Source organism: Orbicella faveolata, unplaced genomic scaffold, assembly GCF_042242905.1.
Source record: "Orbicella faveolata isolate gen_17 unplaced genomic scaffold, um_ofav_v1 contig_46, whole genome shotgun sequence".
NCBI classification, from domain to species: Eukaryota; Metazoa; Cnidaria; class Anthozoa; order Scleractinia; family Merulinidae; genus Orbicella; species Orbicella faveolata.
Window position 1 is genome coordinate 30,388,827 of NW_028301576.1, and position 23,151 is coordinate 30,411,977.

At 38.0% G+C, this 23,151-nt stretch overlaps 1 protein-coding gene across 1 annotated transcript; it reads left to right on the plus strand.

The window, feature by feature from the left end:
• The first annotated feature begins 115 nt into the window (after nt 1-115).
• LOC110059872 (uncharacterized) lies at nt 116-21,874 on the plus strand. Its single transcript, XM_089277129.1, has 4 exons — nt 116-236; nt 4,800-5,501; nt 11,643-11,702; nt 17,270-21,874. The coding sequence occupies exons 2-4, from the start codon at nt 4,826-4,828 to the stop codon at nt 19,381-19,383; spliced, it is 2,850 nt and encodes a 949-aa protein (XP_089133255.1). The 5' UTR covers nt 116-236; nt 4,800-4,825; the 3' UTR covers nt 19,384-21,874.
• Nucleotides 21,875-23,151: the final 1,277 nt, after the last annotated feature.

Genomic DNA, 23,151 nt, shown 5'->3' on the forward strand with positions numbered 1-23,151 from the left:
TTTTCAGTGATATATAGTTTGTTAGGACTGATGAAAATCAGGGTTGTGATTAAGCAGGGTACTGGACCCTGGGAACGAGGTTGACCGCCGGTGACCCACCGCTGACCAAAAAGGTCTCTGGGCTCGATTGCATCGTCGATTCCGTCCTCTTAGATCTCTTTACTTCCTGTTTGCTTCTTCAACACTCTTTGACACTGCAGTACCGTGTGGTCGGTTATACTAATACGGGAGATCAGGTTTGTTTGGTAGCATCTGGTCATTCAAGAATTTATATTAATATGTTGTTTGAACCAGTACACGGAGTTATGATGTTCCGCCATAGTTACGAGCGCATTTTTTTAGTGCAAGCTTGAGCAAAAGGAATGTACAAACTGAATGTAGGAATGAGTTGGGAGTAAGTCACTTCTTTACCGTACTCTGAGTTGTGCTAGTGATTCGATTTTTACACGAAAAACTTTGAATATTTAATTATGAACAAGCTTAACGCTCTTGTAACGCTCGACTTGCTTATCGTCAGTAGAAAGGAAAATACAGTCTGCATGAGAATGTAGGCTCGGTCTACCAGTCCCTGGTAGCTGTTGCAGACATAATGCAGTAACCTTATAGCCACAAAACGCGTACAAAACGAAGGCTGAAAATGGAAAGTGTTTTCTTCATCAAAAACTCGGCGCTATTATTAAAACGGAAAATATCAGTAGTTGCGGGAGACATTTTTGTGGTTTTTGTTAATTTTGCATAAATTAAATGGACAGGTAAGCACCAGGTACATCGTGTGAAAAAAAATACGCTTAACAGATATCAGGTGTTACTCCAGAATTCAGAAAATTAAACTTTACAAGAAACTAAAATTCTACACGTAATTAATTAATTGATTATTTAAATAACCAGTCAACAGTATTTCAAGTCATGAAGTTTTCAAGTTTGTGCTAGCTCGCTTTTGTCTGTTTGTTTTATGCTGTTGATTGCAGACAAAGAAAATATTCAAATAAATGCTACACTTTGTTAAACGTTTCAGAAGCAAAAGCCCCTTCTATTTTGTAATGCTTCTCAGAAATTCACTTGATTAGTTCATGTGTTAGGTCAATGCTTCTTCATCACTTGTTTCATGATATCTAGCTCAGGAAGGGAGACGGCTTTGAAGGGTGGAAATAAATTGTTGTGTTTAGGGATAAATAGAGCCTTGACACTTTGTTAAGTAATAAAATGCAGTCAAACGTCAGTTAACTGACACTTGCAGGCAGATACTAGGTCACCATACAAATGCTTTCATTTTTTATTCTTCAAAGTGTTTAACATTATCCATATTCTATCTGCATTTAGCATCACCCAACTAGTGGACTAATGCAAATCCTGCATTTTGATTGGCTACGCTACTAGGGGACTATTAGTAATAGTCATTGAGTAGCGAAATTGGCGCCATTGAGCGTGATGCTTTCTTTCGTTTTGTTCCCAAATAAATATTTCTTCAACTTGCATTTGCTAACTTTATTATTACCTTTTCTGTCCGACTAGTTGGGTGATACTAAAACAATTAGACCCTTCGCCCTCAAGGGCCACGGGTCAGTAGCCCTTGCGGGCTACAGGTCTAATTGTTAAATAGACTCTGTATTTACCACACTCTTGTTATCCTTCCATTAGTATCAAAACTGTAAAATGAAAAATCTAGAAATGCTCAGCCTTTCCACTGTAACTGACAACAGAAAGTCATTCCCAGAGTTATTAAGGTGTCTTGTGCTTTCAAATGCCTTTTGTTGAGCTTTGGCTGGCAACTTTTACCTTCCAGTCTGAAGACCATTACAGAAGGCTGCCAAACTGTGTGGTTGTCAGCCTTTTTCTCTTCGCAAAATCTTTACGGTTCTGAACGTGTGTAAACTCAGCAGTTTTTTCTGTTATATCTGCTTCAAACAGTCTTTGTCACTTTTTTTCAGAGGGCCTTTTTAACCTTCCCCCCCCCAGAGTTGAGGAAGACATGTTTAACATGCTTCATTCTTTCTTGAATTTTTGTGCAGGAGCATGTCCATAAGTGACCATAGTTGTACGGGCTGGAAGGGAGGTGGTTGGCTGCAGCCCCCCCTCATTTCTGAAATTCTGAAATCTTTTGGGCAAAACGCTCATCAACAGTGCTTAGTAGAAAACATTCCAAACGATTTTGAGGCTGGTAGGCTATTTTCTGTGACATTTGCCTTGCCAAAAGGACTTTAAGTCAAATGATATAAAGGATCCAGGTATTCTGTTTTGGACAAGCACAGAAATCCACGATATGGATATTCATTCCATTAGCAAAACAATGACAACAAAAGGTTAAGACTTTTGTTTTTTTGGTGGCTCTGCAAAGAGCCATTTTGAATGGCTCCACAAAGAACCATTTGAAAGTTTTTCTTGAACCTTTTGTGGGAACAAGGAAATAAAACAGAGTGATTTTACTATACTAGGAACTTATTTTTATAACATATGTTTCAATACTTCTAAGAGCAAAGCATATACAGAAACAAAAGAAACCATTCAAATTCAATGAGATACAAATGGGTGGCTTGGTATTCTACAATCTAGCTGAAAAAAACTTTTTCTTTTAAAGTTTCTGATTTGCTGTCAACCAAGGTTATAGGGTATGCAAGATTTCAAAATAGCTATAATTTATGTAATTCTATAAAACAACTGAGATACTACATACACTCTGATTGGTCAATAGAGTACTGAGTTACCAAACCTATGTTCTACTGTACCGATAAACCAGAGTTCCGGATCTATGGCAGCTCTACCCGGGAACTAGAGAACTCAGAACTCTAGTGATAACAAATGTAATAAACAGTTTTGCCTTTCACTTGCTGTGATATCAATAACACAAATATCTTTTCATTCAGTATATACATGGAAATTTGCAAGGAAAAAAAGGACCAGAAGTTGGTCGTCATATAAAGCTTTATCTTTTTTTTCCACGGCAAAAATGTTACGCTGACTCCAGTTATGTTTGAGATTAAAATCAAGGACGTTTTAAACCCTTTTGTCGGTGCTTTCCACAGTCTGTGGAGGACGAAGTCAGCTGGGCTTGAGCGATCAATTTGGGTAGTCAAAATAGCAGGAAAAGATTTCTTTCTATCAGACATTTTGAATTTAAACTCAATGCATGCATGCATAACACGATAAATGAATTTGGTTTCCATAAGCTTAGCTTTCAAGCAATAGTTTTCATTTAGCAAAATACAGAGAAACACGGACTTCATAACCTTCAGCATAAATAAAAAAATTCTGAATAAATTTCGGAAGCAGTGTTTCTGCAACTAACCTTTATTTCATTTGCAAAAATTTGGAAAGTTATCATTTAACACTGTGCTGAATCACTTCATCAAGTACATGAAGTTTGGACTACTTGCATACTTTTCGCACAGCCTTTTACTTTTGTGATGACCGATTCCACCTACGAATCCCTGCATTTCTCCATTAGAATACTCTTGAGTTAATTAATACACTTTTTGCCTTTCACTGATAACCATTTCCTTTTCTTTCTTAAAACCTTCTTGGCATGAAATGTTTTCGTCGCTTTGCTCTGCGGATTTTGTGTCCAGCGTGGAGTCTGTGCTTTCATTCTTTCAGTCGCTGTGATTAGTTTGTCACGTCATCTCATGAATTTGATGAGAATAAGCTACTTGATCAGGAAAGTACAATAAATTTTCCTCTCATTGACAGATGTTTTCTATAGTTATTTCATAGAAGCGATAGACCACTCTTTCTATGGGTTTACTGGTACAATAAACCACTTGGGATGTTGGGAGAACACTTGGAAAGCTTGTAAATCAGTTGCCTAATGGCTCGTGACTTACAAGCTTTTCTCATGTTCTCCTAACATCCTGCATGGTTTATTGCGCCAGTAAACCCATAGAAAGAGTGGTCTATTGCTTAAATAACAGTTTCATGACATGTGAGAATTGTCAACAGTTTTATTTTCTCTGCAATCAGTTGAGTGTGTTTGTATCGCAATTTTAACACTCACATATTCGGGCATTGTGTAATTTTTCAGGCATGAAGGTTCCCCCCCCCCCAAAGTCTGATGGTGTCTGTACACCTATGAGCATGTCCCCAACCCCTTTCCTGCCTCCTAGGAAGGAAACAAGTTGGCTATGTAAGATTCCCAACTGCTGGAATAATAACCCTGCAATGGAGTAGAAACACTCCTAGTTGCTTCCTGCTACAGAAACTGGATTAAGCTCCGGCCTAGTGGGCCACTTGGCTCATATGCAGACTTTACCTTGTTGTTTTTTAAACCTATTACTTTGAATTGCTTTGCGGTATTTTTTTAGAAGGGATGTCAAAGCCCAGAAAATAAAGATTGGCAATGTTGCATCCAAAGTTGTTTGGTTGTGAAATTATGAATCATATATGCTATAGTCTTCACCCTACTAATGGCTACTAAAACCTGAACTGAATTCATTTGGCGCAGTCTGGCCAATGACGGCTCATTTTACAGGGTTCTGCACAAATCAAAAAATCTGTCTTATCGTGATGTCATTGTCAGAGATGCCAAGCAGATCTTAAGTTGCTGTCATATGAGTCTGACTCTTGGTCATAATAAAACAATAATAAAACTGGCACAGGTCATGCAACCATTTTTTATCATACTTGGTGCTGAAAAATCCTCATTGTTAGACATTATGCTGAATTTTTTACTAGGTACAAGGTAGGAACTCATGGGCTCAGAGTTTTTGGGAGAGGGATTACACCTGTGATTAAATGCCCCTCAGCAATAACAATAGGTGACAAAGTAAGTTATACTTCTGTTAACTATTACATTGTTTTGACTACAGGTTAACTTTTTGAAGCGAGTCTCTTCATGGCTGATTGTGGGTTACCAGTAGCATCTTCAAAGGAGACAACCAATTATGCTCGTCTTTGTCGTCTTCTGGTAGATATTGGTTCACAAGCCCTAAGGGACGCATTTGATGGCATCCATAAGCCAGCAAATCTTCACACTGTTTTGGCCAGTCCCGATGTCAAGAGAACTCTTCAAGAGCTTTTCAAAGGGAAGAAAAAGATCTTAAATGCAACTCAGTGGGACAAATTGTATCCTGCCATAGCATCTCCTGTGTCTTCAGCAAATTTTGATGTCACTCTTTTGATGGTCCTTCTGAGAAACATATGCCATTTAAAACCTCCAATAACTGGCTGGGATGAAGAACCCCCTGAAGCAGATGAGAGTCTTGAGGCTGACATTGTCCGCATAAAGTATTTCAGAAATACTGTGTATGCCCATGCAGAGCAGGCCTCTGTTAATGATGCAACATTCTTCACCCACTGGCAGAACATCCGAGCTGTACTGGTGAGATTAGGGGGAGCCAAGTATGAAAACGCAATTGACAAATTGAAGACTGAGTGTATGGACCCTGACATTGAGAATCAATATAAAGAACGTTTAGAACAATGGAAAAAGGACCAGCTGCATGAAATTGGGACTGATATAAAAGGCATAAAGGAAGCATTACAAGCTGCCATCAACAGTCAGCACATTGGTAAGAGTAATCTTTTGATGTGATTCTTTTTACTGGTCATTCCCTGCCATTTGGTTTTCTGCAATGATTGAATAGCCAATAGAATATTTGCTCTTTGACCTTAACAGCAGAGCCAGATGACTTATTTACTGTAGTATGATGTAATTAGAAGGATTGCATGAGGGTGGAGGGAAGGAGAGCTTGCCATGATTTTTGAAAATCTTGAATGCCATCCCTTTAAACCTCCTTCCACTTCCAGTTGTCTGAGATGTCAAGCTTCAGCGAGTCAGTGCAGGGTGGAGACAAAATATAGTTATGTCAATAATTAATGAACTTTTCATTTTTCTAAATGACTGTTTATAAATAAACACAGTGTTGATTTAAGGTTACTGTAGACCTTCAAGGGCCTATTTTGTCCAAAATTTTTTTTTACACCAAATTCAAGACTTCTACTTTATTTGAACTTTGCAAAAAAAATTATTTTAAAAACTTAAAACGTGAACGAGTTCTCCACAATAACCTAAATTTTTTAAATGAGTCAATGAACTGCAAACTGTGATAAGCCAATTAAAATGTGTCGACCCTTGAGTTTAGCAGTAACAATTTTCGCAGCAACTGATCTCATCCGCAGAGTCTAATTTCGCTTCTTTTGTTTATCCCTTACATCTTGTAATTTCTTGCACTGAAATCTTCGCTTTTGTTGATTGTTTTTGTCTCTTAAGTGATAGACCAGGCGATTTTACATGGTCTTTGCGTCCCCACATTTGAATGGAAGCGCAAATCGCAAGGATGGGCAAGCGAATGTTTCATCGATGCCCTGCTCTAGCTTCTTCTGGCACAGAAGTTGATTGCTGCAGAATTACCGATGAATTTAATCGCTGATATCTGACAAGGCAGCTTCTCCAAACGCTCCTTTTCTCTGCTTTGAAGAGTGTTTTTCGATATTCTAGTAAAACAAATAGGCCGATGAAATGCGCATTTAGAATTTGTTAAAAATGTGTAAATATCCTCATTCGACTCGGTAGGCCTGTTCATGGCTATTCTGCTATCATTCCTCTTTTCCTTCTTTACCATTTATCTGCTGATTCGGTTAATAAGCTGCTGAATGTTTCATGGCAGACCTCGCTACTCCCGATGTAAGATATAAAGATTTACTGTAAATGTAAACATTGCACATTAGTTCCTACGAAGCATTACTGTAACCTGCCGGGGAGTTCAAAGCTGTATTTCTTTGGTTGGCGGCAAGGCCACGTTGACAACTGCTTCAGTGAGCTGCGAAAACTGTGAATTTTTTTTCAAGGCCGAAAACTCAAGGTTTATTTTTGCATGAATTACCTCTATTCAAATGAATTAATAGGGTATGTAGATTTATCAGATTTTAACGAAACTTGGCCAAAATCTTTGTCAGATATTTGCGCACCAAAATATGTGAGGCTTTTGTGAAAATCGAAATATTGATCCTGTGACATCCCATTGAGTATCAGCAGTCAGAAACTTTTCTATTGTCCAAATTTAAAAGGCATTTCCCAAGCAACCAATAGAAACATCGAAAAAGCCTCACACCCTTTGTTAGCCCATCAACTCCTGATTGATAGTGTCCAGTCAGTTTGGATGTCCGCAGTAACACAAAGGCTGGTAATTCAGTTTGGCAAGTACAGTCATTTTTGCGTTTAAAGGCTTGCGCATGCCTGTCAAAACAAAAATAGCAAAATGTATTGTTATGTTCGGAATCTGCAGTTTATTAGCTTTACAATGATACTGTCAAACCTCTATTAAGTGGCCCTCTACTAAGCGGTCACCCTCTATTAAACGGACACTTATCAAATTCCCAAAAAGTAGTCCCCTTATTTACTGTAAATTTGACCTCTATTAAGCGGTCACCTCTATTAATTGGATGCGGTCACCATTCAGAATTCCCAATTAGCTAATTTTATTGTATTTCACCCCTATTAAGCGGTCACGTGGTCAATTACAATGCGATATTTGAGGATATTTTGGCACAATGATATGCGAACCATGTCCAGTTTCTTTCAACAGCTCATCAAACACAACATGATATACTGTTGTTGTGAACCGAGACAATATACTGTATACATGCTACAGTTCCATTTTTACCATAGTTTATACTACATTTTGGGAAACCTCTATTAAGTGGTCAACCTCTATTTAGTGGTCAGTTGGCTCATTCCCGAGGGTGACCGCTTAATACAGGTTTTACTGTATATATACGTAGTTTACTTCGGTTTTCTTTAAAGCAGCGTGTAAAAAAAGCATTTTCCGGAAGGCACCCCTGAAGGTCTACAGTAACCTTAAAACACTCAAAAATTGTTTTCTCAAAACCACTTTACTGGATCAAATTGAAAAACATAGTTTTTGAAATTTTTTTAAAAGTACAACTAGTGCATTTGTACCCTGTTTGTGGGCAATATCACTCTGAAAATCCAAGTTTAAGCTTTTGAGTATTCAATTTTAAAAATGAAGTGAAGTGTGTGCTGGCACTGACGCATGTAAAGATCTTGAGGCATAAAAGAACACAGGAACAGCTTTGTGAAGGCTCTGTAATTCCATAGTTCTTAAAAGTCCTATGCACAGCAACTGTTCTCCAGCTCACGTCAGCGCTGGGTAACCAGGCCACTATCTCACAATATCGTTACAACATATGGGAAATAGTTGTTTTTCCGGAACTAATGAACCATTTGCAATGGATCAAAAGGTTTCCTTGAAAAGTAGTTTCAAAGAGCTGAACAGCAAAGTTATTTAGTTACTGCATCTTGGAGGTTTACCTCCAAAAATGCCTTAGTAGTCATAGACACACAACTAGAGCCATTTTGACAGGTACTTGTCAAATGACATCATCAATCAAAGTACCATCCATTTGCATATGTAATGGGTTTGATTGACATATCAAATGACACCATCAATCCAACTCTTCTGATGGGTTCATTTGAAAAATACTTTTTTCTTGATGGGTAGGTCACTCAAATAATGCCATACAGTGACATTTTTTTGAACAACTCTATTTCACCAAAATGTTCTCTAAATGAACATAGCAGGAGGTGTGTGGGTCCTAGTGACCTTGCGCCTTGAGTTTTTAACTATTTAAAAATGAGAAATGTGTGTGTGCAAACCGATTGGAGAATAGTAGGGAGAAAGTCTGTTTTTGTAAGGTTGTGCGTGTAGGTTTTTTCTCTATTCAATTCTTTCTGGTTCTGTGCTTTTTTCCTCAAATTCTCGAATTCTTTTCTCTTTAATTTCCACCAGGTCTTCAATTTCAGCCACTCTAAACTTTAAATATGTGATTGCAAATATGCTGTCCATGTTTAGGTTTCAAGTTAATGCCTGAATGTATTTTTGTACAGTGTAATGCAGACTTGCCAGCAGCCAACCTTTTTTCTCTTTCTTTGTTTTACTAATCCCCTTCTTTACCCTCTACTCCCTATGGCAAATGGCAGTTTTTCCGAAATCAGCAAATAAAGACTCTGCCTGTGTACAATATACATGTATTTAAGAACTGACATCAGCAGCTTTGAAGGAGGTAGTCATTTTGAGGGAAATTGTTTTAAAATGTGAAACTGAAAAGCTTCCAGCATGTTTCAATTCTCAAATATCTTAGGTGTGCCCCTGAACTATAGCTTATTTAGTAGGTCTTAGTGCATAGCTTGATTTGAAACAAGTCTTTCATTCCATGTGCATCTCAAATGATAAATTAGAAATTATTGGGGGTGATCAACCATGTTTAAGATAGGAGGGGGTCACAATTTTATGCCTTCAATGAGCAGATCTTTACAAGACAATGATTGTAGCAAAAATTCGTAAAAATCCCTCAAATATTCACAAAGTTATGATGTTGTGTGTCATATGCCACTCTTAGGGAGCAAGGGGTTAATTAAATAAAGGAGACTCCTAATTGGTCTTATTTACATTTCTTGACGTGAAATATAATAAACTGTTTGCCTCGCTTTTTTTCTTTTATCTTTTCCAACAATTATTACTGCGCCAAAGCTATCAAGTGGTTGTGTTTGAGGTCATTTAAACAGTTAACAAAAACTAAAACACGAGAGACATTACGTGGCTTCTGTAACACACACATACAAACAAAAAGGTTATTTTAGGAAGGATTGTTTTAGAACGATCACTGAGATCCCTTTTTTACATTTCACTATGTGCAATGAAGAAACCAATCATTTCTTCTTTCATTAGTGTGTGCATTTACTTCAATTGCATATCGGGTGAGTTTATAACTTTGGTTTATTCATTGCACATAAAGAAATGTAAAAAAGGAATCTTGGTGATCCTTCTTAAATAATCCTTTCCAAAATAACCTTTTTGTGTGTTTCTGTTTTATGTGTGTGTTATGGAAGCCATGTAAATTTTCTCATGTTTTAATCATGCTTTGTTGATTATTTAAGATTCTGTAGGATCCTATACATTCTATCCATCCTAAGTAAGAATTTGGTATGACATGCTCTAGGTACACTACTTTGAGTACCGAAGTCTCTAAAACTTGTTTCAAAGTCTTTTGACTAGAGATGAATTCACAGTGACAGTATTGTTTTAAGGTTACAGTATACCTTCGGGTCGGCAATTTTCTTCAAATTTGGATTTTTGGGTCAAAGTAGTGGTCGAAGAATAATCTCTAATTTCTGAAAAAAAAAATTGAAAAAGGCTAAATATAAGCGGAGAAATGGCCGTTTTACGTTTTCACCGGAAGTAAAAGTGTACCTCTTGATTGACAGCTCTATGGTGCGTATGCAATCAACCGAGACGTATTCGCGGGAATTGCCTGTATGGATGTCACGAATTGACTACTCAGTTGATCAGCATTGTTGTTCTGACTACCCAGCATTTTTGGTATTAGGTGTAACTCTATTAAGTCATAAGTAGACATAGACCACGTTGAAGCCATGGACCAGTTCGAAAAAGCGAAAACAGCGAAGAACGAATGAAAATACATCAAGGAGTGAAGAAGCGAAAGTTCGCCTCGAGGATGAAGCTATAGCTATCGTATAAGGCGGGCAAAATATTCATGGAAAGAGAAAAGAAAGGTTCTGTAAAAATTTCGGAACTTGACAGCAATAACAGGGATGTTGACAGAGACTCTTCTGATGAGTACGATATTGACGAATCGCCGGACTCATTGAGACCATTTGAAATATTATCCATGCACAGTTGACCACACACAGTTGCTCCCCGCGCTTTCTTTTGTTTGTTTTCCTCGCTCAGCCACTCTAGCGTTCGTATCCTTTTTAGTCTTCCCCATTTTGCCAGACCACTGAGCTTCAAGAAAAACCGAGCTACAGAAAAATTACCTCTCCGCCTTCGGTTCCTTGAGCGCATTGCGAAACACAAGAGTTTTTTAGAGATTCGCGCGTAAATTTCACCAGGAGGTTAACGGTAGTAAAGTTTCCCTGCACTGATTGGCTCAGTTATCTGAGAACCCAGTTGAAGGCGTTTGTGGGCGGAGTTTGTTTGCGAAGCAGAAAATTTTTCTTAGCGCTGTTTTCTCGAATAAATTTTTTCACTTGAAGCAGACACTTTAAAGAGTTCTAACTCAAAGGGAATTTGTTCAATTGCCCTCAAATTTGAACAGTAGCTAGCTTAACATATAAACTAAAAAAGCGTGTCTGGGAATTGTTAATTTCGAAATACCTTTTCGTCGAGAGCGATTTTTGTACGATTACTCCACATTTTTTAAATCCTATTTCGAAAATGTTCTGTAACTTTTTACTGCAATTGAATATGCCAAAACGCAGACACGTTTTTTAAGCGCTTTGGGCCCTGAAGCCGAGGAAAAAATTACATTGGCGAAAAACGAAATTCGCTTTGACTTGTAGCTTTCGAAAGGTGATTCGGTCGCTCTCATTTAGTGGTCGTGAAAAATTCGACAATTCATTTTATTTCACAATTCTTGGTATAGTTTGATAGCCAGCTCTATAAGCTTTAATTTGATATAGGGGTTTAGGTATCTAAAGCTTAAACTGCACGCGCTACATCGCTCGCACGCGAGACACCCCTGAAGGTATACTGTAACCTTAAGGTTAAGTAAGTGAAATTCCGCTTTTTGTTGAACTTTCAATATTAAATCGACTCATTGCCCGAGGAAAGTTATAATATCTCAAAAACCTGAGAACTGGCAAAAAGCTGACAGCTTTCTTCTTTCAGAAAAAGCAGAAGAATCAAACAAGGGGCTGAATCAGGAATTACAGACAGTTTTGCCAAAAGGTTAGTTTTACTGCTTGTGAAAGATTGGTTTAATTTGGTTAAAAAAAATGGCCTTCCATAAAATTACGCCAGACATTTATAAGAAATTAGTGACACTAAATGATTTCGCCTTGGCTGGTGGAATTAGGGATAGAAGACGGCAGGGCGAGTGAAACATGATGTACTTTGGTTGTTTTGCCTCAATCCTCTACCGCGCCTTTGAACAGTACTTGTAAAAGACACGCTATAAGTAGTTAATTATCATTTATTATTAACATGATTTTTGCTTCCCAGACAATTTTTTTTTACTATTGCATACAATACTAACATTACTTACATTACTAAGACTTCTTACAATACTAACATTACCTACAATACTTACATTACTTACAATACTAATATCACTTACGCCACTACTGACATTACTTACAATACGACTACTACTAACACCCCGATTACAAACAACAACTACTACAGATGCTCTGCCTACACAAGTGATAATACAAATCTTGCACTACATTGTACTCTAATTACACAATTACTTTTTGTGTTAACAAGATACTTTATATAAAATTACAATACATGTATTTAAATTATCATGAATGTACATATAAATTTACATAATTTACAAGCAGCACTTACTCCTTTACAAAAAAAAATTGGATTGTTATTCAAAACTAGGTTCCATTTTGCCTGAAAATGTTTTAAGCTTAAGATGCTTTGAGAGGCTATAAGCTTTTCAATTTCATATTTTCTCTTGACCACATCTTCGAAAGGCAAAAAGAGAGGGATTTGTTTATTTTTGCGACAACTCCATAAATAAATTTTACCTAAAATGATAAAGTAGTTGAGCAGGTTAGATCTCTGATCTAATATTCCTAATTGCGTTCGACGAAGTGGAAAGCAAACCTAATTTTGACCTGTGGCTTTTCAGAGTTGGTCTCCCTGTACACGGTTCTAAGCTGAAAAAAACCAAAAATGGCCACCCCGCTTGATTTTTGCAGGGGCATGTCACGGCCAGTAAACTGGTACCGTTTAATGCTAAGACATGTGATAAGACATGTGGCAAACATGTGAGTATGTTAGCAGGCCATGTGAGCTCGTCTTTCCGATGGATCTTTTTTTGACTTCTTTCCAGTCAGTCGCCGTACGCCTCGCTATTATGTGCTCTCAGCATTAGATTTTGGCGAATTTAAACGCTTCGACGGCAGCATTTATCGCAATCTGAGGGAATTGTCCTTGTTTATTAACACGACTTGGCTTTGGGATGATAACCATGGGAACAGCTACATTTGGATTGCATTTGTTGATTAGTTCCAGTCGCGACAGATAGCTCAGTCTTTATCCGGTCGAAATTTTATTGTTTGGAATCGGTGGAAAAGTACTCTGAAGGTAAGATCCATAAGACTACTTTATTCATCAGGGGAAATACTCGAATTAGTCGCGAAACGAGCACGCGACTGCAAATGCTAGCTTAGAATAATGTACGTAATTTAAATATTCTATGAAACTTGAGAGACTACAGAAACTGGCAACGTCACGCAACGTATCAACAAATCGTGACCTCTTCACTAGCATGGACTTTGATACTATGCATGTCTGACTGTAAAACCTCGGTTGCTGCTGAAAAATGTTGATTTTAGCAATGGACAAAGGTTGAAAGTCAGCTAGTGAAATAATTTATTTACGATGTATAATTATATATTAAAGTGAGAGCGTCAAACGCACTCTCATAATCTCTGATTACTACTAGTATAATGTTAATTGCGTTCGACGAAGTGGAACGCAAACCTAATTTTGACCTGTGGCTTTTCAGAGTTGGTCTCCCTGTGGACGGTTCTAGGCCGAAAAAAACCACATTCCTGTAAGGACACCAAAATGGCCACCCCGCTTGATTTTTGCAGGGGCATGTCACGGCCACTAAACTGGTACCGTTTAATGCTAAGACATGTGATAAGACATGTGGCAAACATGTGAGTATGTTAGCAGGCCATGTGAGCTCGTCTTTCCGATGGATCTTTTTTTGACTTCTTTCCATTCAGTCGCCGTACGCCTCGCTATTAGCGAACTTAAGCATTGACGCTTTTACGACGCGGACGCTAACCGGAAATTTAAAGATCTAGTTCCAGGCGTTCACTAAAGCTTTTTGGTCAGGAAAGTTTGGTTTAAAATACAAACACGACGACTTTCCAGTTGATCCCACAAGGTCAGAAGCGCGCCAGAATTAGCTCCACTCCTCTTCCAGTTGCCGTCCCGCGTCTCAAAAACGTCGCTGCTTAAGTTCGCTATTATGTGCTCTCAGCGTTAGATTTTGGCGAATTTAAACGCTTCGACGGCAGCATTTATCGCGATCTGAGGGAATTGTCCTTGTTTATTAACACGACTTGGCTTTGGGATGATAACCGTGGGAACAGCTACATTTTGATTGCATTTGTTGATTAGTTCCAGTCGCGACAGATAGCTCAGTCTTTATCCGGTCGAAATTTTATTGTTTGGAATCGGTGGAAAAGTACTCTGAAGGTAAGATCCATAAGACTACTTTATTCATCAGGGGGAATACTCGAATTAGTCGCGAAACGAGCACGCGACTGCAAATGCTAGCTTAGAATAATGTACGTAATTTAAATATTCTATGAAACTTGAGAGACTACAGAAACTGGCAGCGTCACGCAACGTGTCAACAAATCGTGACCTCTTCACTAGCATGGACTTTGACATTATGCATATCTGACTGTAAAACCTCTAAACCTGATAGTTTTCCAAAACGATCAAGTAATTTAAAGAGATTTTGTGTGGATGTTAAATCGGATAAAAAGGCAGTGAGGTCGTCTGCATATTGGACAAGTTTCCATTCCTCTAAGTCTAATTTAATTCCTTTAATATCGATACTAGTTCGGATTGCAGCAGCCAAAGTCTCAATTGCGATCACAAATAGATATGGCGACAGAGGATCCCCTTGCCTAACACCTCTGCTTAACTCAAAATTAGCAGAAAAAGATCCATTGTTTATAATGTAACTGGATACATTACTATAAAGTGTTTTCACCCATCTTATAAGACTGACCAAAGCCGAAAATTTCTAAGCATTTAAACATAAAATTCCATTCAAGGCTGTCGAATGCCTTTTCAAAATCTATGAATAATAATATACCCGGAATATCGAATGTTTTAGTGTATTCCATGACATCTAGAACTGATCTAGCTGCTTCCCCTATGTATCGACCTGAAACATATCCAGTCTGATTGCTGTGGATTATCTCTGGTAAAAGTTTTGGTAATTCGTGTTGCTATTACTTTGGATGCTATTTTAGTGTCAACATTGGTGAGAGAAATCGGTCTCCAATTTTCAAGACGGGTTCTGTCTTTACCTATTTTTTCGATAAGTGTAATGACCCCTTGCCTTTGTGAGTTAGACATTTCTCCCTCTTCATAAGCCTCGTTAAAGCTTTCGACCACCATTTCACCGATTGATGACCAAAAGACATTATAAAATTCAATTGGCAGACCATCATTTCCAGGATTCTTACCTAGTTGGAGTGTTTTGATGTTTTGGCATTCTTCAATTGTTATTTTTCCTTCGCATTTCTCACTTGCTTCACTTGATAGCTTTGATAGATTTGGATTTTCAAAGAAGAGTGCTGCATCTGGAGTGTCTAACTTTGTTTTGGAACCGCTGTACAGCTTAGTGTAAAATTGCTTTTGTGCGTTCATTATCGAGAGTGGATCGGTAGAGATAACTCCACTAATGTATAATTTTCTAATATGTTTCTTAATATGGTGACGTTTCTCCAAATTTAAAAAATATTTTCTATTCTTTTCTCCGTGTTCGTGCCATCGTGCCCTAGCCCGTATAATTAAACCTTCAACTTTTTTGTCATACATCGATTCAAGTTCGCTTTTATATCTTTCCATTGTTATTCGCGTATTGTCACAGGGATTATCTTGAAAGGCAGCTAATGATTCTTGCTATTTGTTGGTTAATTCTCTTTCATGCTTTTGTCGAATTTGCGATAAACGCTTTGAGAAAATAATAGAATCGGTTCTAATATTAAATTTTATCCAATCCCAAATTGATCTTCGGTCTCTGAGATCCTTTGCTTCCTCAAGCCAAATAGGCAATTTATCAATGATCATCTTTTTATATTCTTCATTCGCCAATAGAGTCGTATTCAATTTCCAATAGCCAGGACCTCTGTTATTTTCCTTAATTTCTTCGAGTTCTAGGAATACTGCAGAATGGTCTGATTTGATTGAGCGGAAAATATCCACATTTGTATCTAATCTACAAAATACAAAAGGAGAACAGCGACCCCAAGTGAAACTTTGTTGATTTGGATTTTTTATGCGCCAAATGTCATGGAGACTGAACTCATCTTGAATTTCTTCAATAGATTTTACGACGTGCTTCCGGGGAATTTGAATTCCACCTTTTTTTATCCAGATTAATATTCAAGGGACAATTAAAATCACCTCCCATAATTAAGTTCTCTTCATTTCCAAAATCATTGGTTCTTAATAGTTTTGACAGTTTATGATAAAATTGAACAGCTTCTGCATCTTTGTTGGGCCCATAGATATTTGCAATTGTATAATTTTCCTCTTTGATCAAAGCTTTAAACAACAAAAGTCTTCCACTCGATTCTGTCTGAGACAACATTATATCAATGTCAAAGCCGTTCTTTATAAGCACCGCGACACCTCTGGCGTTTGTACCCCCATGAGAAAATAATATCTCTGCACCCCATTCTTTTTTCCACTGAGCCTCACGCTCCTTGCTTGAATGCGTTTCTTGTAAAAATATCAAATCGGCTTTTTGCTTCCTGCAACAGGAAAATATTGCTCTTCTTTTTTTAAACTTACTTAGGCCTCTCACGTTAAAGGATAATAATTTAATTGTATCAGGCTTCGAGTTTTGTTTACTCAGCATTTTAACTATGTACGGGAGGTTGTTTCATTGCCTGGAGTAACTGCCGCTTTTTTAAATACAATGATGTTAGAGATAATTTTTTCAATATGCATGGTATCAGTTTAAAAGAAGAGATTATTGCATCCAACAGTAAAGTATTCCGCGTAGTGCAAGCAAGAACAAAAATCAACACACACACAATGACAAAAACACACATACATATAAACGAAAGTGCACTTACCATCCCCTGTGGTTGCAATGCACTCCCGTCGGGATCTCCACATAAAGGCGATTATCACTTGAATTGAACTAGCGTACTATACTCAATCCTATACTTAAAGAAGAAAACTAAAATAAAGCCAAAAGAGTATTCTAGCTCTTAGAGCTTGACATACACTGCAGTAGTACCCTGGTAATGTTCTTACAATGAGATGTCAATATCGGTGTTAATAAATCTGAACTCGAATTAATAACTAGCGTAACGAACAAACTCACCATTTAATATCAGAATGTTAACAGCGAGACATGTTTAATAACTCTCATACCATGTTTGTCTGTGGCAACTGAGAAGTCAATGCACTTTTCCTTGCTTTTATTCTCACGTATATTGAAGTCCATCATAATTCTGTTAAAAGTTTGCATGACACAGAACTAACATCTTTTGTTTCTTTCATTAAATAAGCGATGGAGCTACCAGACCAACCGCCAAACGTCCATGGCCATGAAAAAGAACTTGCTGAGATTGTTGACACCCTCATTACTGACCGTGAGGTGGCGGTAATTCTTGTCAGTGGAACAGCAGGAATAGGAAAAACCACCATTGCTATTCAAGCAAGTTATCGATTAAAACATGCAGGCAAAGACGTCAGGTTTTGCGACTTGCATGGAGCTTGTGCAAACGAAGATGAAATGGTCAGAGCAATTTTATACGACTGTGATTCGGGTCACCAACAGACGAACACAAAACCCAAGCATGTTCTTCTTCAGTGGTGCAGGCGGCTTCAATCCGAGACAATACTTGTTCTCGATAATGCAGAAGATGTACTTGCAGAAGACAGTCTAAAGGAAGCGTTCACTAAATTATTAGGAGAAATGAGAAAGTACACTCCACAGAAGAATTTAATTAAATTCTTGATCACGTCAAGGCATTCAGACATTAACAGTCCAACAACGATTTTGAATGTAACGCCTATCCAGGTAGGCCCTTTGAATGAAGAGGAAAGCCTTCAAATACTGAAGGATGGCGCTGGATTGTACTCTGTGTCTGACGCGGAAACAAAGAGGAAATTCAAGAAAGTAGCTGCACTCTGTGAGCACATTCCACTTGCACTTCGTCTAGCTGGTCCTCTACTTTCTTCTGATTCTGAGTACAGTTTTCAGGAACTTATTCAAGGGTTAGATGAAAACACTACAAAAACTCTTGAACTGGACGGAATGATGGGGATAGCATTTGAACAGTTAGACGAAACTTTGCAGCATGCACTAGTGCGCCTTTCGGTCTTTGTAAGATCTTTTGATAAAGCAGCAGCCAAGGCATTATTAGGTGATAAGTGCCCTGTGATGCTGAGAAATTTGAGAAGAAGGAGCTTGATTGAAAAGCAGCACAACCGATACCACCTTCACCTGTTGATTAGAGATTATGCCGGACAGAAAGGAAGAGACCACTTCCGTCAAATCCTGGCTCAAGGTCGAGAGTCTTTCCTTAAGCATTTCTTGGCTCTGATTTTGAACAATACGAGAACGTATTGGCAAAAAGATGGTTGCAGAAGATCTTTAGATCTGTTCGATGTCGAAAGACTTAACTTTGAGCATGCTTTGAAAATTGTGTCTTCGGCGGAGAAATTTGAGGGCTCCAGAGAACTAGAAAGTGTCTTAAACGACTGTTGGCTAGTGGCACCTTACATAGGAGATTGTGTTCCCTTTGAGCTTCATGATGACTTTCTGAATGGTCTTCTAAAACTTGCCCAAAGCCAAGGAAAAGTAATCCATGAAGTAGAGATTTTATGTCTCCTTTATGACGAAGGAAGAAAACGTGCTGGTGCCAAGCAGCAGTCAGTACATGGCAGAGCTATTAAATTGCATGATGAGAATGAACATCTCTTTGAACAGAACGGCCTGTCTGAGGTATTTTATTTGAGTCACTATGGCAGATATCTCTCACAGGATTGTGATCGAAGGGAAGACGCACAGCCGTTTTTGAAAAAGGCGCTATCCGTTTATGAAAAAGAAAAACTAGCGTCAACATTCGATAAGGCCAGAATTCTCGGGCAAATGGGGCACAATGCAAAAGAACTGGGAAGACCCCAGGAAGCTCTTAAAAATCATTTGGAAGCATTGAAATTTCGCCAGGATCATTATGGAGATCACGTCTTAACTGCATTTGCACACAAAGATCTGGCGGATCATTACTTGAGTGTGAACGAATTAAAAGAAGCAGAAGAAAACTACAACAAAGCAATTCACATTTTGGAAGATATGAAAATAGCGGAACACAAGTCTGTTCGGATCTTCAGTAATTTGGGAATCTGCTTGCAAAAGAGTGGAAAGTTTGAAAAATCCCGACAAAAATACCAAACGGGGAGTGACATTGCTGATAAGACTATTGAGGGCAACCACAAATGGAAGGTTATGATTAAAACTAACTTAGCATTGCTACTTTATTCAAATTACCAAGAAGAAGTTAATACAGCTAACACAATTGCAGAAGAAGTTCTTCAAATGGCCAAAGATCTTGAACTGAATTATTGGGCAGGAATGGAAGAACTTAAACAAATGTACCAAAGCAAGAGAAATTGAGGAAGAGAGCAGAACAATGTGCCCTTTGATAACTTTTTGAAAAGTATTTATAGTTTGCACTGGGTTCTGTTAAGTCCGTTCCCATGACCGCGTAGTCTCTCCCTCTTCAACCCATTTTGCTCGTCGATGGCTGATACAACTGGTTTTTCCATGTCAAAACTTTTGATCCGTCAACAAAAGGGATGCCGACATCGTCCGCCCTGTCTGTTGCATTATTTCCACGTGACCAAAAGCATTAGACAATCGTTGAACAATGCTTTTAGTGATTTAAGAACTTCCATAACTTTTGGACTACCTGTAGATTTTGCAGTGCTTTTTTTCTGGGCATTACATAAGAGAAATGAAAAGACCAGTGCCCTATCTGTCTTGTCACGGTGACATAAATTTCACAATGACAGATAGGCCACTTGTCTCTGCGTTTCTCTTTTTTGATGCAAAACGGATTATTCTAATTAGCATAAACATTGGAAACTTGCCCCACAGCAACCTCGTTATTAACAACTATAACTTATTATGGCCAATACAGTTCTTTTGACAAAAAATAAGTTGTCAGCCAGGTCAAGAAATGTTGTCAATGGACAGTGCTACAGAGGAATTTACTCAGAGATTAAGGGAAATTTCATTGAAAATCAGAACTTTTCGTTGAGACAAAAAACAATTAGGATTTTCTCACGTCAAAGACTGCTAGAAATACGGCATTGAGCAATTTTATTCAGACTTCAGTTTTAGCCTTTTTTGTAGTTGTATGCGTTTTATTCTATTTCAATATGATTTTAATATCGTTTTTTATTATATGGCTGTGTCTCACAAGGACTGGAAACTACCGAATTCACGAATTTGATTGGCTGAAATCGATATTGACCGCGGTCTAGATTTTCCCATCTAGACCGGCATCTAAACCGGTTTCATTTTCCGTTGAAAAAGTAGCAAACTAAAATACAAAAATGTTCACCATTTTCTTTTATTTTCTTCTCAATCATTTATGGAAGTGCCAAAAAGCCTAATGACAAAAAAAAAAGTAAAGAGGACGAGCAAATTTCAGCAGGTTTAAGTTAAGCTCATCGCCGTTCGCAAGCAAAATGTCAGCAAACCAGTTACATCAAACGAATTACAGTTTTCTTCTTTGCCATATAATAAACATCTTATTTAACCGAGCTAAGTCGGTCTGTATGGGAGAATCTTGACCTCGGTCGTGTGTACAGACCTCGCTGCGTTCGGTCTGTACTCAAGACCTCGGTCAAGATTCTCCCATACAGACCTCCAGACCTCGGTTAATAAGAGCTAAATAAACAACATTTTGTTATATTTAAGCTAGGTATTTTCAATTATTGGATCATAGAGGGTGAACCCCCGGTGGCAACGCTCAGTGTCACATTAATCAAGCCATTACTATTAAGTTAGACTGTCTGGTGCATTAATGTGTATCACGAGTAGCAAGTAGGAAGGCCCTTAGAGTTTTGATTTAATTATACAGGTTAGCCTCGTATATGTATATTTTGAATACTTCTATATTGTTTTCTTTCTGGTTATAAATGTTTTTAAATGAATTTTATAAACATCTGAAGCTTATTTTAAACGTCGCTTTGAGTCGAGTGAAATTTAACTCCAGTCACAGAAAACTCGCAATTCCCACAACAAATAGCAAAGTAAAACTAGTTGTTAACATGGTGAATAGATATGTAGTCGAAGCAAGATAAATTCGGATTATTCACCAATAGACCGATCCAAGTCGCCTTGTGTAGTCAACACTTACGCTTGAAAATCTCGAATTAACAAAGATAGATCTTGATAACTGGGTGAAGTCGTATTGGCATTGCTCTTCTTCCCTCTTATGGGAGCTTACTCAACCGGCAAGGGAAGTTAAAAAAGTAGTGTATCTAGCTGGTACCATGATTCGAGAGTGGTTCGCCTAAGGAAAATGTCCGTTAGCGAAGATTCAGTGGTATTTATATCTTAGTTTAAATGATGGTTCATAATTTTGTATTTTGAAACTTATAATTTACCTATTTAGACGACTTCATTCAATATTCTAAGTAACGGTGCGTAACGTTGAGTGTTAAGTTTTGTGTCTAGTGATACTGAGGACAACCTTGTTTGTTTGTAAGATTTGTAAGAAGTTCAACATTTCTGAATTTTCTAAGTGGATTTTTTGGCTCGTTGCAGCGAAATTTACAGTTTTTCCTCGTATTACTATTTCCACCACTTTATTAGAACTTTCAGATTTTAACCCTTTCAAAAAAATATGTAGTTTTATACCGATAAACTCTAGATGCATTGGATAAACTCAAAATTTCGGAAAATTGGCTATGATTTTCATTAAATTGTCTGCAATTTTGTTAAATTTCGTTGGGGTCCTTTAATTTCTCGCATTAGTTTGCCAATTTTAATTTGTAATCCTCCTGGGTCTTCTGTAGTTTTCCTAATTATATTTTTAACTGTTTTAAATGTAATTTAAACGCTATAAAAGAATCAAGAAACAAAACAACCACAACTTAGGATGTGAAATGCAAACTTTATGGCTGTTTATAAACATTTTTTCAGTATCGATTAATTTCAACCAGGAAGTATGGGTTATTGACCAAGTGTGAGGTCAAGATGGCGCGATATTGGTCAGGTTCTTTTTGCATGTTTATGGACCGAGATGGAGTCGAGGTCCATAAACTCGCAAAAAAAGAACGAGGCCAATATCCAGCCACCTTGACCGAACAAGCTTGGTCAATAAAGGATTTATTATATGGCTGTCAGGGAAAGTTTTCTTGCGGGACGCGGCGGGTAGACCCGAGCGGGCCAGATAGCCCCATCTTGCCCACTCAGGTAGCCAATCACAGCGCAGGATTTCATTTATCTTGCCCGCTCATGGAGCTAGCCATATAATAAGTAATGATATTGCCACCGTCATTTTGACTGAGTAGTCATACTGGGTCCTGTGTGGTTTCTGATTTCTTCTATTCCAGAAAAATGTAGCTTCAGGTAAAACAGATGAAATAGTTGTTCTCCTTACTTGAATTCTCAGGTATCTTCTCGCTTAAGATCTCACCTCAACATAACAAAACCTTTGTATTGAAAGTGCTTCTCGAACTAATAGCGGGCTGGCATTTCCATAAAAGATATTCTTTATTTTACCGCTGAGAACCGTTGTGAACCGTTGCAAAACCACCTCAGGGCATATATTCTGCTAACAACATCAAGGACAGAAGCAGAAAATCTGGTTTTTATGGGTGGCAACTGTTCCCGAGAACTGTCGCCGGCATTGTCAGCGATAGCTTGTGTCATGCCAGACTTCTGCTGCTGGGTTCAATCACTGGGTTTGTTATCAGCAAAATCACTCAGACAAATTTCGCGAATCGAAATCTACACGGACGTAAATTTGGGTCTTTACTTTGCTGTATTATCTTACAAACACGATTTGTTGTTTTCTAACGTGTGTGAACTCAATTTGGGCTTAGCGAGACCACTAAATATTGCAGCGCACTAAAGCGGCCGCTAATGCCCGGAGACTGCAAACGAGTCTGCGGAAAACTATTCTGCACTGCTCTTAAGCCTCCATATCCTGACCTAAACTACAACTAGACGGTTTCTATTGCAATTTCTATGGTATTTCAGTATTTTCAACACATATATAGTGCAATTTCTATTTATTTTCGCTGAAAGGCAATTTCAGAAAATGATGGACAAAAGTGTTGACACATTCGAGCAAAACAAACGCTTTCTATAGGCGTCCTTCCGTTATTTCAAACAGCATCTTTTTTGTCGATAGCCAAACTACTC